The sequence below is a fragment of the Arvicanthis niloticus genome, chromosome 8 (genome assembly GCF_011762505.2).
Source record: "Arvicanthis niloticus isolate mArvNil1 chromosome 8, mArvNil1.pat.X, whole genome shotgun sequence".
Lineage (NCBI taxonomy): Eukaryota > Metazoa > Chordata > Mammalia > Rodentia > Muridae > Arvicanthis > Arvicanthis niloticus.
Genome location: NC_047665.1, coordinates 14,171,928 through 14,189,553, shown reverse-complemented (window position 1 = coordinate 14,189,553; position 17,626 = coordinate 14,171,928). Strand labels below are relative to the sequence as shown.

The following is a 17,626-nucleotide window of genomic DNA, read 5'->3' as shown; positions in this document are numbered from 1 at the left end:
CAGGGTAGGTGAGGCAAAATAGCCCTGTGACTAAGCAATGTGAGTTGAGAGAGGGAAGGCAAGGCTCAGCAGGGCCCAGATGCATCTATCTGCCTGAGGTGTATGAACGAATGAAGATGTGAATGGATATGTGTGGGGAGGAGGGCCCAACCCCTGTGTCCCCTGCCTATGCCTGCTCTCACTCTGGCTGTCTTTGCACTTTACAGGGGGACCTGTCTTCCATAAATGGGAACAGAGTGTTGTTCTGGGCATTGGGAGAAGTTGAAGGCCATATCACATGGCTGGAGAGGGCCAAAGAAATGGCCCAGACCTGCTATGAGCACTCCAGGCTTGAGGCTGTGCACTGTGGTAACAGAGCCCAACTCACAGCACGTAGCCTTGGGCATGAACAAGGACAGGAACACTTACCTGGCTGCCTGCCAGTAGGTCTAGCACCTGGGGATCTGACTCAGGGATGGCTGCCCACACTTCACTCCAGGCCGTACCATCATCTGACAGACTCAGGGTACCACAGAACAGGCTGGGCCGAGGATCTACAGAGGGAGGCTTCTGGAGACAGAAAAGTAGGTCAGGGGTAGTCTCACATGTAGTGATGTCTTCGTCCTCTGCAGAGGCTGGGGCTGGACCAGGGCCTATACTTGGAAGGCGGTAACTACCACAGAGACAGAGCTGAGGCCTGCATACAGGCTGGGGCCAGTTTTCTATGGTTCTAAGGGTCACTAGAGGCCAGTAGAACAGTGTATGTAGGGTCTGGATCTTAGGAGAGTAAGACCATCTTAGGTTAGAACAATGTAAAAGTATAAAGGGGAAGCCAGGCATGGTGATATGTGTTTATAATCTCAGCCTTTGGGAAGCTGAGACAGGAAGATTGCAAGTCCCAGGCTGGCCTGAGCTACATAGCAAGAATGAATACGCAAACACTCACACACACACACACACACACACACACACACACATACAAGTGTGTGTGTGAATGGATGGGTGGATAGGTAGGTAGGTAGGTAGGTAGATAGATAGATAGATAGATAGATAGATAGATAGATAGATAACATAGATAGATGAAATTCAACAGCAATTACAGAAATGTGGGTCATGGGGTGAAGGGACCAAGCACATTACACCCTTCACCACACAGACTATATAGCCCACTCACCATATACACATGTATACACAAACACTTTCCACATAACATGCATGTGCATATACACACCTCACAGAGACATCCTATAGACCCTGCTTTTCTCTTCTTATACGACTTAGCGCTATCAATGGAAACAAGGTTCCTGAGCCACAAGAACACGGTTCTGACACATCCTGTTGGACGTGGTTCCCCCAAGACCCAGTGACCCTCCAAGGCCTTTGCCACACCCCCAGGACTCCCAGAATACATCTGAAGATTGAGAGTGCAGAGACATGTCAGCAGATGGGGCCGGCAGGGCCTCACCATCAAGGCTACTGAGTCCTTTACAGCCTTATATCCTTGATGTCCCAGACAGAGCTAGCAGCCAGGCTGGCAGGAACTTTGACAGTTGCTAACCCTAGCCCTCTTGGACCATCCCACAGCACCTGGCATTAGACTCCCAGGAGATGACAACTACATGCATGCAGTGGAGACAAAGGAGAATGTGGTTTTCTTGGAAAACAGAGGCTTCCTGTTCCTATATGTCCCACTATTCCATAAAAGGGACTGTGTCCTTTAAGAAGGTAGGCTGGAGAAGCAGTAGTGGTAGATGGGGAGCTGACTCCTGTTTTTAATCCAGCACACAGACATACACAAACAAACACAGACAGATATACACACATACACACACATATGCACACACACACATACCAGACAAACACACACATACACAGACACACATATACATGCTCACACACATACACACACATATACACACAAACATACCAGACAGACACACACATATACAGATACACATATACATGCTCACACACACACACACATATATACACACACATACCAGACAGACACACACAGACACAGACACACATATACATGCTCACACACACACACATATATACACACACATACCAGACAGACACAGACACACATATACATGCTCACACACACACACACACACACACATACAAGACACACAAACATACAGGCACATGCTTACATACTCACACAAACACAGGCACACACATACACATGCTTACACACATACACATACATACATATACATACACACATATATACACACACATACAAGACACTGACAGGCATACACATACATATGCTCACACACACAGACAAAGTTAGACACACACACATACATGTGCTCATATATATACACAGACACACACACACACACACACACACACACACACACACACACACACTGAGCTCTGCCTGCCCTAAGGTGAAGGAGGTCCTCCATGGACCTCAATGCCTAGATGCCTAGACTTGGAGCAGTTTCCTGTTTTACCTCCAGTCAGGCCCAGAATGGACTGACACGAGTTTCCATCTAACTCCTAGGGGCAGGTGGCTCCCAGGCCCTGACTAGTTCTTGAGATGTCTTTAGACATGCACGTGCTCCAAGCATCTTGCCCTGATTCTAGGCCTGTGGGCCACACTGAGATGTCCTCTACATCTGTCCTGGTCCCAGGAACCAAGGACACTCACCTCTGCATTCTGTTTGAGCTCAGTGGGAGTCTCAGAGCTAGGGCTTGTAGGGACCAGAGACTCTTCCAGGAAACACTCTCGGCAGACACGGCTCTGCTTACTGTTCTCCGCCTTGAACTCTGAGCACTTCCTACAGATGACCTGCAAGGTAAGAGGGTACCTTTGACCATGCATCCTGAGCAGAAGAGGAGGAAAGACCCATACAGAGAGGGCAAAAATGCTTGTCCTGGGATGCTGGAAGCCCCGTCTAAGGGCAGAGGGTGACTTTAGTCTCCATAAGTGCCCAGGGCCTGCTTGCCTTACCTAGTTCAAAAGCCCTATGTGTAAGGAGGAAAGAGCATAGCCCACTTACATAAGACCCACGACACTGCCATCAAGAAAATTCACATCAAACCGTGGGGGAATGGCTCAGTCAATATAGTTTGCTGTTCAAGGATCTGAGTTCAGGTCCTCAAGACTCATGCAAAAGCTGTGTGTGGTGGCTTGCCTCTATAGTCCCAGTGCTGGAATGGCAGAGATGGGCAGATTCTAGGAGCTCAGCAGCCAGCCTGCCTAGCTGAACTGATTAGCTCTGGATTCAGTGAGAGACCCTTGTTCTCCACCCCAACTCAATGAGAGACCCTGGTTCTCATCCCTCCCACTCAATGAGAGACCCTTGTTCCCCCCCCCCCCCCAATTCAATGAGAGACCCTGGTTCCCATCCCCTTAACTCCATGAGAAACCCTTGTTCCCAGCCCCCCACTCAGTGAGAGACCCTGGTTCCCATCACCCCAACTCAATGAGAGACCCTGGTTCCCATCCCCCCCACTCAGTGAGAGACCCTGGTTCCCGTCCTCCCCCACTCAGTGAGAGACCTTGGTCCCTATTCCTTCCACTCAATGAGAGTGGAAGGGAACCCTAGTTCCCATCCCCTCCACTCAGTTAGAGACCTTGGTCCCCATCCTTCCCACCCAATGAGACACCCTGGCTCCTATCCCCCCCCACTCACTCAATGAGAGACCCTGGTCTCTACCCTCCCCCCCACACCCTCTGCTCCTCAGAGCTTCATTCCAAGAGCTATCCTTTCTCCCTCCTGCCTTGGTCTTCCTTCCCCTCCCAGCACAGGAGTCCCTTCTGTCTTGGCACCACCACTCCTCCTCTCAGCACCCCTTTTTTCTGGTTATTTATTTATACACTTTTGGCTGGCATTGCCAAATCACACCAGCCTTGGCTTTTTTGTGGCCAAATGCAAGGATTATCTGGTCTCAACACCTTTGAGTCTTTGGCACACAGCCTTTTTCCTGGATGTCCATCCCTCTCTGAATGGCCTCTGATGCTTCCTAACATCATCCCTACTGGGCAATCCCACACAGGTAGTGCCCTGGAACATGCTGGCCCTCTCCCGACTCCACATGAGCCAGCCAGCCAGCCTGGGATCTTCCCTCACTTCAACTGCAACCCAGGTTCTGGGTAAAGCATTCCTTGCACCTCTTCCATTCCTCTTACTAGAGACCACAGACTCCAGCTGTCTCCCATGTGCATCTACATCCACGTGCAATGACCTCAGATGCAGGCACTGCAACCCACTGCAAATCTGCCAGGAACACCATGTTCCTCTGATCTTAATGTCTTCTTTAAACCCAAGCATCTGGGCTAGAGCCACAGCCTATAGGCTAGCCAGTGCTCTCCAAATTCCTCTACTTATTATCCAGCCACGCATTCATTCTACCCACCCATCCAACCACCTCTCCATCTACCATGCATGCATCGCCCACTTATCAACCCACCCATCCATTATCTGTCTATCCACTGAACATCCATCTACCATCTATCCATCTACCATTCACTTGATTCTTATTATCACCATCACCATCCATCCATCCATCCATCCATCCATCCATCCAAAGATTCATTCTTTTATCCTTCCCTTTCCCCACCCCAGCCAGCCTGGTGAAATTTTATGAAAATGTGAAATCAAAGAACACCAGTCTTTCCGTCCTTTGAACAGCTTCAAGTAATTCTGAGATACATAGGTTTTCTATCTCCATCTCCTCCTGCTTCAATCCCTCACCCAGATGCAACTTTGATATCTACATCTAAAGATACCTAACCCATCAGTTCCTTCTTCAGGAATTCTTTAAAGTTCAATATTAAGCCATGACTCAGTTACTCATTTTCAGGAGCAAGAGCTTCGGGGTTGAGTACACTTTGGGGACACCAGTCAGTGGTGGCCCCTTAGTGCATGATCTCACCAAACCTTCTGCACCACTGAAGCACTCCCACCACGGCCAAGCCCTCCTTCTCCGGCCACCAGCACCTTACACAAGCACACATCGTCACCTCTCTACCACAGGACAGAGACACTACACCTCACACACTCCCTATTGGGGCACCGAGGCTCCAGCGCTAGCAGGTTTTTCAGCTGGAAGGAATGTTGTCAGCATCAGAGCTGCCCAGAGATTAGCATTTTCTTCAGAAGGACAGTTTCATGCTCAAGGGCATCTGGTGCCTTGGTTTAAATGTGCAATGTCCCTCACAAATGTCTCTTATATGTGAGAACACTTGGTGGCTGGTGCTGTTTTGGAAGACTGTATAATTGCTACAGGAAGTGAGTCACTAGACTTGATGTTTGATAGCCCATCCCCACTTCCTGTTTCCTGACTGCAGATTCATCACAACCAGGTACCCCATAGCGCTGATTGCCGTGGTTTTCCTGCCACAGTGGACTGTGCACCCTCAAACTGTGAGTGAAAATAGAGCTGCCTTCTATTATATTGATTCCTGTCAGGTATTGGGTCACAGCAATAAGAAAAGTGGCTAATGCTAACTAGATCTAGAGGCAGCCTTGAAGGGCTGCTGTGTGGCTCACAGAGCCCACCAGCTGTGCACAGGAAGTGCATGCCACCCTGTACCCTGCTGCCCAACCAAGAGGACTGGTGAAGACTCCATGAGTGGCCACCTGGCCCGTCAGATCTGCTCCCCGCTCCCCCCCCCCCCCCGCTTCTGCCCCATGCTCACCTCCCTACACAGCTGTGGCCCTGTCAGATCTGCTCCCCCCTCTCCTGCCCCATGCTCACCTCCCTACACAGCTTTGGCCCCTGTCAGATCTGCTCCCCCCGCTCCTGCCCCATGCTCACCTCCCCGCATAGCTTGCAGCGATGCCTCCTCTTGGTGATGGAGTTGAAGGTCTCACCACAGCTCTTACATCCAGGCTTCTCTCTGTCCCGTCTTGTTTTAGAGGATGACTTTCTGGACTCAGTCTACAAGAAGGAAAGTGGCCATTGTCAGCTTCAGAGTATGAGCATAGGATAACCCACTGTGGGATTGATAGCCACGGGTGTGGAGGGTTAGCTAAGGATCCTGCAAGTGGCCACACATGCCCAGAGCAAAAGTGGACACTGCAGAGGGGAAGAGGCAGAACTAAGGCAGCTGCACCCCCTTCCCAGCCCTTCTCCCAGGGACCACCCCAGTGCATCATGCATCACACCATGCACTGCCTGAAGTAAAGTTCCAAGAGGGCAAGACAGCTTGGCCAGTGGCTTTATCTGGTGTGTCTGAGGAAATACCATTTTGAGGCAAAGCTGGAGGGAAGAGATATGGACAGAAGACTGCATGGATGGCATCTGCTGCCAGGCTGGGGTGTCCCTGACTGCATCCCAATATGATCATGTGGCCCTAGATCCTGAGTGTCATCCTTCACCCCATCACATGCCTATGCTGTGTTGGACACTTGGGAACAGGCACATCACATGCATAAACATACATGTGCATCCACACGCCTTTGTGGAAATCCTGCAGAAGTATCCTAGAGGGCGTGTGAGAAAACCAAGCTAGCTGAGGCTGTGATCAAATTTGACCTCTTGCTGTGTCTATTGCAGCACTGCCTTCTTCCAGTTTGTGAGTCCTTGCTCAAAGATGGCCTTGATCTCCCTCTGCAATCAATGTGCCTTGTCCTGGGGTCAACTGTCAGGGCTTTGTGTGCAGTGGGCGGAAGGCAGGCATTTTAGACCTGACACGCAAAACCCTCACTCCCAAGGGCTTTGAGTCTCCCTGCATCTGGAAACGCACCCCTCACCTAGCCTCAGGAACCCCTACTCCTATACAAGACATTCTGATTGTATCCTCCTCTCAGTACTGCTGAGGAGTCCAAGTGTTCATTGAGACAGAGAGGGTGGGAGGGCCTAGTGCAAGAAAAAAACAGCTGAAAAAAGACAGGAGAGGGGATGAAGGCCATCAGGTCTGCATAGTCCCCACAGCCTCCACCCTCTGGCCCACCTTCAGAAGTCCATGTCCCCTTTTTCTTGTGAGGAATCTGAATGTCAAAGTGGAGGAATTAATTGGTGACCAGATAGTCTTGACATGTGGTGGCTCTCAGGGACCCCAGCTGTTATTCCTATAAGGTAGTTGAGAATGCAGGAGGCTCTGGGCATCAGCAGGGTACCATGATGGGACATTTGGGGATGGAGGAATGACTGACATGACCTGGGATGTGGCCAAGAGCTCAGGTCCTTAGACCAATGGGGCTCAGACAAAGGGAAGGTCCTGAGGCAAAGACCTTTAAGATCAGCGTCATGGATCCCCCATCTTCTTTTATTTGGTAAGCTTCATTTGACCAGGACAGAGTTGCCCATCTTTGTGCTCAGACAGGAGCTTTAATCCCACATCGCTTTAATCTCCCATGATGCTGAGGTCCACTGTGGCCCACCCTTCATGTGACTTGGTCTCCAACCACACCATCCATAACACAAGAGGCCTGGCTAGATATGCAGGTCACAGATGATCAGATAGCAAAAGCAGGAGGACACACATGGACATCTACAGCATGCCACCATCAGCTGTTCTCCACTGAGGGTCAACACAGTGAGTTCCTCCATGTCTCTGCTTTGGCAGGTACAGAATGGGGACTTATGAAGAAAAGGAAGTTCTGGTATCATGGGGGGAGGGGGGGAATGTGGGGGGGTACACAAATGACTTATGGGTAATCAGGGCCAGTGCTTTGATGGGGAATTTCAGACTCTAAGTGTGTGTGTGTGTGTGTGTGTGTGTGTACCCTTTGGTCAAGAACAACTAGATTTTTTTACTCTTTTTTCTTTTTTTTGGTTTTTCCAGACAAGGTTTCTTATGTTCTGATTATATCAGAACATAAGACAGCCTTGGATGTCCTGGAACTCATTCTGTAGATCAGGCTAGCCTCAAACTCAGAGGTTCACCTGCCTCTGCAGCCCAAGTGCTGGGATTAAAGGTGTGCGCCACCACCACCTGGCATTGATTTTCCCTCTTAAAAAGAATGAGGAAGCCTTTGAATTCTGCAAGGGTGGTTGCAAAACTTCCCGGATGCGGTTTGGCCTGACAGAGGCTGTTTACTGGAAGACATTTAGACACAGGACACAATCCCAGTACATTGAAAGGATTTGTTTCTTCTCCAGAAATGTTAAGAAGCAGCATAAATCTGACACGCGTGGCCAAACACTTCTGATTAAAAATGAAACCTCGTTTTTGAGCAGTGTGTAGGTGTCTTCTGTGGTGTGCTCTATCTTGACGCTCAGTGCAGGTCCACAGATGACTCGGAACCATCCTGAGCTCACCGAAATCTCAGCTCAGCTTAGCTCTGCTCAGGGAAAGAATCAACAGGGAAGCACATGGCCACATTCTGCTGGATTATCTGTCGTTGTGGACCTGTTTGCTAGAGGAAGGGCTGGCCCCAGCCCTTGGTTTGGTAAGGGAAAAGAAAGGAGAACACCAGGACTGGACAGTGGGCTGCTGTGTGGAGAATGTTGTCAACCTTCAAAGGGCTGTTTTCCTGGAGCAGAAGCAGGAAAAGAAAGGGACAGACCAGGCATCAAGTATGTCCATGGTACAGCAGGTCTAGTGACCATACCATGATCAAGGCAGGCCCTGGGTGTGGTTTGAGGCCTTGACTCTGGAGCTCCCAGCTGTCTCTTCCCAATCAAAGGAGATAGCCAGCAAGAGCAGCCTGCATTAGGTTAACATAGAGCTTCCCCATCTCTTTCCCAGAGGACAGTAAGGCTAGGGTACACATCACTGGCTTCAACCAAAGGTCAGCTCCACTTCCCTCCGGCGTCATCCTCTTAATCTTGGCACTGACCCCCACTTAGCCCCAGTTATGAGACATCTCACTTATAGGCACCACTGCTAATGCCCTTTGGGGCAGTTCTGGGTACCACTGATGCTTTAAACAGTCCGCATCCCTACCCCAAACCTCTGCCTTCCTGCAACTCCATGAACATGAGGTTTCCCTCACCAGGACCTGTGGGCTCAGCCCCAGGGATTCCATGAACAAAGAACTAACTCTCTTGGGCCCGGATGCCTTAGCCATCAGCTGGTTACAAGCAATGCCTCCATAGGCCCATCCCACAGCCTGGACAGTGTAGGAACAGAGTCCAAGGCATCATCAGTGAAATGGTCATTGGATACCCTCCCTGGCTGAAAGATGTAGGGCTGGTTTGGGAATGTTTCAGACTGTGCATTCATGAGCTGCTGAGTCTGACTTGACCAGGTGACACGCATTCCCCTGGAAGCTCAACTGTGGTGCAGCCACAACCCATAAGCATCAGGATTGCATGGGTCTGGCTAAGGCCAACCTCATTACATCTACATCAGCAACTCAGAAGGTTGACACTAGGATATGTGGTATGAGATTGAGAGTTCTATATGAGGGACCCTAGGACAAGCCATGGGGCTTCCTGGATGTAGGCAGAACTGACAGTGGTCTGGTGGAGCCAGGGGAGGCCAGAACACTGTCAGTAGGTGGCAGGAAGCAGCCACAGGCAGACTAGTGCAGGAAGCCACTGGGGTGTCCAGATGTTTATTTCCCTCTTGGCTGTCTGTACCACGTTTAGACTTCCTGTCTTCCAGTTTCAACAAAGCTCATCCTTAGGGTGTCTATCTGCTCTGCAGGGGCCAGACAGCAGCAACGTTCCATAGAGGTCTCTCTTCTCTTGTCCAGTCCCTTTTTATTTCAGGGTCCCCTTGTTCTTTCCCCATTATACCCCTGAAATGTTTCAGCCCCTCACTCAAGCCTCACAAGCATTCTCAAGGTTGCCTGACAAATGGCCAGCCTGAGCTCACACTATTGAAGGACTTGGGGAAGCTGTGGTCACAAGGAAGGGGAACAGCAATACATTCAGGTCCTCCCTGGCTGGCCCTGGACCCATACTGTCTATGCACTGGGACCAATGTCACACCAGCCCTTCTCTGTTCTCTGTCTCAGGTGGCTCCACCCACAGCCTCTCCCTCACTTGCTTCAAGGTACCTCACCAGACTGAGCTGAGTCTATGTCCTCCTCCTTATGGGAAAGAAAACCCAACAGTCATATCCTAACAAAGCCATAGTCTCAGAGCTGCAGGGCAGTCACGAGCTGTTCTGAGCTCCACTCAGGTAGCTCTTACCCGTCTCCAGTGCAAGGAGATCTGGGCTCTGCATGAACAACTGAGAGACAGAGTCAGAGGCAAGAGACAGAAGCAGAGAAGAGTCATGGGACTCAGAGACAGTGTGAAAGAGATACATAGAGACAGAATGAGAGACAAAGCGACAAAGAGGGGCAGTAAAGAGCAGGCACAGGAGGGGAGGTGCAGGAGAGAACACAGCACTGTGTCCCAGCTTAGTGTCAATGAACCCGGGGAGAAAAGCCTGTGTCTGGGATGGACTGGAGACACCTTCCCCGGAAGGGTGGCACCTGTCGCTCTCCCTAATCGGTAATTCATCCAGGACCCAGCAAGATGCCGGCAGTATTATCATTCTAGGCTATAAGTGAAGCTATGGCCCAGAGTTGTCCCAACTGCTGTTGCTATGGGTGCTTGTGAATGCCAAGCTCCAAAGCGATGATGAAGTGGCTCAGTTGTGGGTATTCGATCCACAGCAAGCACAGGTACGCGCCTCGGACTATTAGACATCCCCAAATTAAAATAGAGACATCCCCCCAAGTTCCTATGATCAGCTCCTAGCAGGCAGGCACATGAACCCAGCTGCCTGTCCCTGAGAACACACACACACACACACACACACACACACACACACACACACACACACACACACGGGGGTGGGGCGTAGTGGTGGGGAGCTGCAGCTTCCTGAAAACCTGCTTACTATGAAGGACAAACCTGTTTACGTTGCTGCCACACCGAGCTGGCACCTCCTTACTGCATATGCTATCAAGGTGAAATTTACACACAGCGAGCTCATAAGTATTCCCACAGAGATCAGATGATACACGTGGTCGTGCAATGTCCACCAAAGGCTCCCTTGTGGCCTCCACTTCTGGTACTCAAGTCACCAGTACCCGGCCTCAGTACAGCCTCACATCTGCACTCCTAGGCCCCAAGAACACAGAAGAGGGCAAGCCGACTCCTGGATCCTCACCCTCCAGCCTGCCTTGCTCTCATCTCCTCCAAGCACCTCCTACTCCTGCTAATCCCTGATGTGGATCACTCACCCCGGTAGCAGCCCCACTGGTGTCGGCTACCCCTGCAGGTTCCACAGAGCTGGCACTCGTGACCTGGAAGAGAACAGAGATGAAGGGTGAGGTGGTTTCCTATTCACACGGCACACCCTGCGTAGCAGGAGACATTTTCTCCTCTTATCACCCTGTGCCTTGAGGGTTAGTGTACATGAGACAACTGGTCTAATAAATGCTGGGACTCCAGGAGCCATGCCTGAACTGAAGGGTGTCATATGATGAGGCTGGCTTAACCCACCCTAATCTGGATACTGAAAGTCACACATAGGTGAAGGATGAAGTAGTGGTCTCTATGGATGCTCTATTCACTCTTGTGGTCTGTGCCCCATGCCCAGCTGACTAACAACTGCCTGCTCTGTACCCTTGGTTTGTAAGTCATTGCCCTCAAGGAGCTTGCAGGATCCTTCCTCTGAAAAGTGCTAACTTTTTCTCAAAAATACATCCAGGAAGCAGGAAAATGGGATCAAACCATAAGGAATAGGCAGACCATCTGAGAACAGGCCAGCCTGCTGGAGGTGGGTACAGACTGAGGAGTTAAAGTGTGCCGGTTGTTCCCTCCAGAGGCACCTGCTGAGTGTGAGGTTCACTCCAGCCAGTGAAGGTGTAAGGAGTGTGTGTAGCTGGGAGGTGGGGCACACCCCTACTTCTGGTTACAGTTGTGTCTTCTTGTAGCTCTGGGGCCACTCCACAGGAGTTGCGGAATAAAATAGCCCTATCCCTGGCACTACTGGCAGAGGGCTGTGGGTTGACACCTCAGGGATACAGGGGCATTTGAAGAGAAAATATAACTACAAAAAGACATCCACTTGCTGTTCAGAGTGTAAGAAGGGCACCATGACCTGAGGATGTCACCGTGGCACAGTGGCCTGGGAGTGTCACTGAGTGACACTGGGAGTGTCACTGAGCCCCTGAGCCTTCAGTTCTATAGGGAGATAATAAGGTCCCTCGATGCTCACGGCTGCCTTGCAGAAGGTACAGAGATGACAAACAGCACTAAAAGAACGCTTTCTCTACACAGATGCTAACCTGCAAGGCAGCAGGTCCGTCGGGTGCCAGTGGAGATCAGTACGGGGCCAGCAGGGAACTGTGCGCTCAAGCCGTTTGCATCATACCCCTAAGCCTCTCTCCCTGGCCAACAGCTGACTCCCACTTCCCCCTGTCCCAGGCTGCTGACTCACAGGCTGGTCTGAAGACAAGCTGGGCTCCTCATCCTGGCTACAGGCACCGCCGAAGGCCTTGAAGGTCTCACTCTTCTGTTTGTGCTTCTCCACGGTGGCCTGAATAACCTGGGCACACAGCAAAGCCACAGGGCTGTCAGAGAGCCAGGGAGGGACACTGAGAGCTCAGAGTCCAGGTGTCCACAGAGCACCCCTGGCCATTTTATCCTGACCCTCTGCCTTTGATCCAACAAGACCAAAGAGACTGGGTTCCAGAAAGAACACCTAGACCGAGTCTCCTCATGTCCCTTTCCTGTTCCTTACTTGTGGAGAATGGACTCAGACAAGTAAATGTATTGAAAGGCTTGTGGAACCTGAAAGCATGTCTGAAGATACCCATGGTCACTGCCTCCCTTGAGACAGGCAGTGCTGGTGTTAGGGAAGAGTTCCTGGGTCACATGGTCCAACATGAAGCGGCCATATTAAATAACATCAGGATGTAAGCCATACTCGGTGATGCAAATCTGAATCCCAGCCTTCAGGATACCAAAGGGTTCAAGGCCAGCCTCAGTTACTAGGAAAACCCTATCTCAAAAACACAAGAGCTGTCCATGTAGCTCAGTGGCAGAGACCTTGCTGGACAAGTCTCCAGACTCTAGGTTTGACCCACAGGAGGGACAGTCAGAGAGAACAAACTTGATAAGCTTCACCTGAATCCATTCTTTCTTCTCTTCTTCTGTCCTACAAAGACAAAATCAGGATCTTAGTAATCCGTCCTTGGATACACCCCGTGTGGCTACCTAACCACTCACTGCCTTGTAACTACAACTCCAGGCTGGAAAGGTAGTTTCAGTGTTCAGAACATGTGTGGCCCAATTAGGGACAGGCTCATCTTGTAGACCAACAGCACCCTGGACCCTGGCAGGTGATTACAAAGCTCTCACGCCATAGGTGGAATGTGATGGGTTGGATTTCCTACACAGCCAATGAGAACTCAAGCTTGTCAAGCTTGGATGACAGTGTGACCTGATAGAGCAGACAGACCACATGCTGACCGGGAGCTCCCCTCAGAAGTACATCTCACAGTGGCAGAAAAGGCCTCTGTGCACGTGTGCACAAAGGCCTAAGCATGGGGACCGTTCACAGCACAGTTTGCAGAAAGGAGACTCAGGCTGTCAGCATGGAACCCTGGGAGGATCTTCCAGATTTTCTGTGTAGCCCTTGTTGTCCTTGAACTCACTTTGTAGATGAGGCTAGCCTTGAACTCAGAGATCTGCCTACCTCTGCCTCCTAAGTGCTAGGATTAAAAGCATGTACCACCACACTCGGCCCCTGTTAATGATTTAAAAAGAGATTATAGTTTATTTAACTTATTTTTGTGTACATGTATGGGTGTAAGTGGCACCTACAGAGGTCAGGGGGCAACTCCCAAAAATTGACTTTCTTTCTACCCGAAGGTGCTTCTGCCCACTAAACCGTCTCATTGGTGCCAATCAATAATATTGGCGGGGATCATGCTGTTCTGGGAAATATGTGAGATTATAAGATGAATCCTGACACACTGATTGAAAACAGCAAGGTGAAGAACTGTTGGGGTTTTTTTTTTTTGTTTGTTTGTTTGTTTGTTTGTGTTTTTTGGTCACGCTGACACAAGGAAAATTATCTAAGGGAAAAGGAACATTAGTTGAGGGAGTGACTCCATTAGATTGGTCTGTAGGCAAGTCTCTGGCACAGTCTCTTGATTAAGGACTGACATGGCAGGACCTAGTATACTGTGGGTGGTGCCACACCTTGCCAGGCAGTCCTGGGTCCTATAAGAATGCAGGCTGAGCCAGCCATGGAGAGCAAGGCAATAGTCAGGTTCCAGGATTTCAGTTCCTGCTTCCAGGTTCCTGCCCTGACTTCCTTCAGTGGTGGATGTGACCTGGAGGTGTAAGTGATATGAACCTTTCTCCACACGTTGATTTTAGTCATAGCATTTTAGGACAGCAATAGAAACCCCAACCAAGACACGTGCTATTTGTAATAGCCACATTTGACCATGTGTGCAAACATGTTCATGTGTGCGCATGTGTGTAGAGGACAGAGGTCGCCAGGCAGTGGTGGCGCATGCCTTTAATCCCAGCACTTGGGAGGCAGAGGCAGGAGGATTTCTGAGTTTGAGGCCAGCCTGGTCTACAGAGTGAGTTCCAGGACAGCCAGGGCTACACAGAGAAACCCTGTCTCGAAAAACAAAACAAAACAAAACAAAACAAAACAAAACAAAACAAAACAAAGAGGACAGAGGTCAATCTTGAGTGTCTTCCTCAATCACTGTTCACCTCACTTTTTGATACAGAACTTCTCACTGAACTTGGAGCTCATTTTATTCTACCAGACTGGCTAGAGAGCAAACCTGGCTCTACCTCCACAGAACTGGGATTATAAACATGCACTTGATGGCAAACATACATTTGAACTCAGGTCCTCATGCCATGTGCCAAGCACTTTACCCACCGAGACAACTTCCTATCTTTGATTTACACACACACACACACACACACACACACACACACACACACACACGCATGCACTCATGCATGTGCTTGCATACATGCCAAACATATTGAAAGGTTATTGCATTCAGTAAAAGAAACTATCCACTACAATCTCAGGTCAAAGATGTTCCTGCAGCTGCAGCTGCTGGTACTATACCGAGTCTGAAGCTCCAGGGACCTTTTTCTTCCTGTTATGATGAATGTGTGGGCTGCATTTGGTTTCACAATATCTTGCACCTAGAACAAGAACACAGAACAGAGAAACTGAATACAAGTCACCGTGTTAGCTGTTCTTTGACATACACCCAAGCTCTGTGAATCAGAGGGGTGTGTGTGTGTGTGTGTGTGTGTGTGTGTGTGTATTTATCCTGTAGAAGTGTCAGGGTGACTCCATAGGCTCCCAGATCTATAACGTGGGGATACTGAGGCTCAGGAGAAGAGCAGATCACTGGCCTTGCCCAGAGCTGGGCCTCAGGCTCTGTGCTTAGATTTCTGCTTTGCAAATGTGCCTGCCCATTAGGCCTCCTTTATTAGTTGTCCCCAGGCAGCCCTGGCCCAGCCTTTCCCTTCCAGCATGCAGGGCTTTGCCGCCCAGCACAGCCACACCCCTTGGGAGGGATGAAGACCTTGTAAGGTACTTGACTCTGTCACTCAGCAGGCGCTTGAGCCCACATGGGCAGGTGCATGGTGAGTTTAAAGGTGTGCACCCAGACAGAGTTGATGAAGTAGTGTCATGTCCTTGTAGGCTCTCAGATTTAACCCTCTTCCATCAGCACAAAACACGGGCCAGACGAGTAGGCCCACACTCCATTCTCAATTAATGACCTCAGTTTCACTTCTAGATCTTTAATTGTGGTCTTGAGTCCTGTCCTCATGAAGTGACAGCCTACCTTGTATCTATGTGACCCCCATGGCTGTGGACTTTAGTCCCAGCCTCCTGTTCCCTTTAACATGAGGTCATCAGGGACATGGCAGAAAATATACTCCAAGACCATAGGGAACACTGTCCACTCAAGGCTAGTATACCAGGACCAAGATGCTGCCTCAGAAACCTCTGATCTGCAGAGGTGGCCTTCAAAGTTATCCCTGAGCCAGGCAGTAGTGGCGCATGCCTTTAATCCCAGCACTTGGGAGACAGAGACAGTCAGATCTCTCTGAGTTCAAGGCCAGCCTGGTCTACAGAGTGAGTTCCAGGATAGCCATGGCTACACAGAGAAACCCTGTCTCGAAAAACTAAAGTTATCCCGGATTGTACCCCTTCTAAGGCATAAGAGGGGGCGAGAAGGACCCACCCACCTGAAGATCAGAGATGTCCATTTTCTCCCGTACACTGAACTTCTGGCCCATGAGCCTTAGTTTGGGTACACAGTAGAGCATCACATTGTTGAACTGTAAGAAAAAAGTCATGGGGAGTGGTGTCACAGGGAGCCCCTTACAAGGGACCCATATAGCTTTATTTAATGTCACAAAGTAAAAAATATTTTTTAAAAGATGCACACACGCCTTTGAGCATAACATTCAAGAGACATATTCTGAGTCTATAATGGCCAGCAATGGCCCCACTACATACCAAAAACTAACAAACAAAAGCCCAGTTCCAGGAAAGGGTTATGTCTTTTGGAGTTGTTGGCCATTGAGATCCCATAAACACCAAATAGTACAGGCCACTGCTAACACTCTTGGTTACCCTCCAGGACTTGATGATAAGACACTACTGCTGCAAACACATCATACTTAGTCATAGAACATGAAGAAATCAAGTCAGAAATGACCCAAAAGTTTCAACCCCACTGGATAGCTTCTATAGTTCTGAGAGATGCTATACACTTTACCAGAGGAGAGACATACGCATAAATCATACCCAGATGTGAACCCTGTAAGTTACAATAACAACTGGCCCAGCAAGACATGCCGGCTGGTACAATAGAAGCATGACTGTCATGAGAGTGAATCACTTTCTGATTGGATTTAAGGCCGATTCCACAAGATGAAACCCATACCCAGCACTATTATTCAGCCAAAAAACTGTGGCTAGCTATGTCATAGGCCCTAGGTTAAAAAAGGAAACTTGCAGGGCCGAAGAAATGGCTCAGCAGTTTAGAGTGCTGGCTGCTCTTCCAGAGGTCCTGAGTTCCATTCCCAGCAACCATGTGGCGTCTCACAACCATCTGTAATGGAATCTGATGTCCCCTTCTGGTGTGTGCTGAAGACAGCTACAGTGTACTCATGTAAATAATAATAATAATAATAATAATAATAATAATAATAATAATAATAATAATAAAAACATATCCTGAGTGTCTGGATATGGGGAAAAAAAGAAACTTGCAAAGATATAGCTACTTATTCAAGAATAGGTGCTGGTCTATGGATGCAGGGCAGTGATAGGGTGTTTGCCTAGTAAATGTAAGGCCTTGGGAAGGAGAGGAGGAAGGAGAAGAAAGAGGAAGTAGGGGAAGAAGTAGCTATAGAAACAGAACTGTGTCTCTTCCTGTATGTAAGGTACTTAAATAGATCCCCCCCCCCAATTCCTTCCTGTCTTTCCCCTCCCTCTAAACCAGAGCTTGGTAAGAGCTTGATATTTGGATACAATTCTTTATATTTTGGTTGTTGGATACTCCTTAATTGCAACCAAAGTAGATGAAAAAGAATAAAAATGCTGGATATAAGGAACATAAATATTAGATGCTTGGAGAAACCAGGACAGAGCCATAGCAAGAGATAGCAAAAAAAAAAAAAAAAAAAAAAAACAAAAAAAAAAAAACCTATCTGGAAGGCTACAGAAGAACCTCCTCCTTGGGCTTCTGAATCTTTCCAGTACTCTCCAGGGTCT

The 17,626-nt window shown here is 49.2% G+C and overlaps 1 protein-coding gene across 7 annotated transcripts in view; it reads right to left on the bottom strand.

Moving 5' to 3' along the window:
- Fgd3 (FYVE, RhoGEF and PH domain containing 3) overlaps positions 1-17,626 on the bottom strand; it is a 62,224-nt gene that overhangs the window by 1,718 nt on the left and 42,880 nt on the right. For all 7 annotated transcript variants that reach the window (XM_076939052.1, XM_034511076.2, XM_076939049.1 and 4 more), the window contains exons 10-17: positions 16,090-16,182; positions 14,951-15,030; positions 12,967-12,997; positions 12,278-12,385; positions 11,076-11,138; positions 5,761-5,883; positions 2,645-2,785; positions 409-549 (exon numbers count right to left, since the gene is read on the bottom strand). In XM_076939052.1, the coding sequence (XP_076795167.1) occupies positions 409-549; positions 2,645-2,785; positions 5,761-5,883; positions 11,076-11,138; positions 12,278-12,385; positions 12,967-12,997; positions 14,951-15,030; positions 16,090-16,182 (780 nt within the window). The remainder of the gene's footprint in view (positions 1-408; positions 550-2,644; positions 2,786-5,760; positions 5,884-11,075; positions 11,139-12,277; positions 12,386-12,966; positions 12,998-14,950; positions 15,031-16,089; positions 16,183-17,626) is intronic.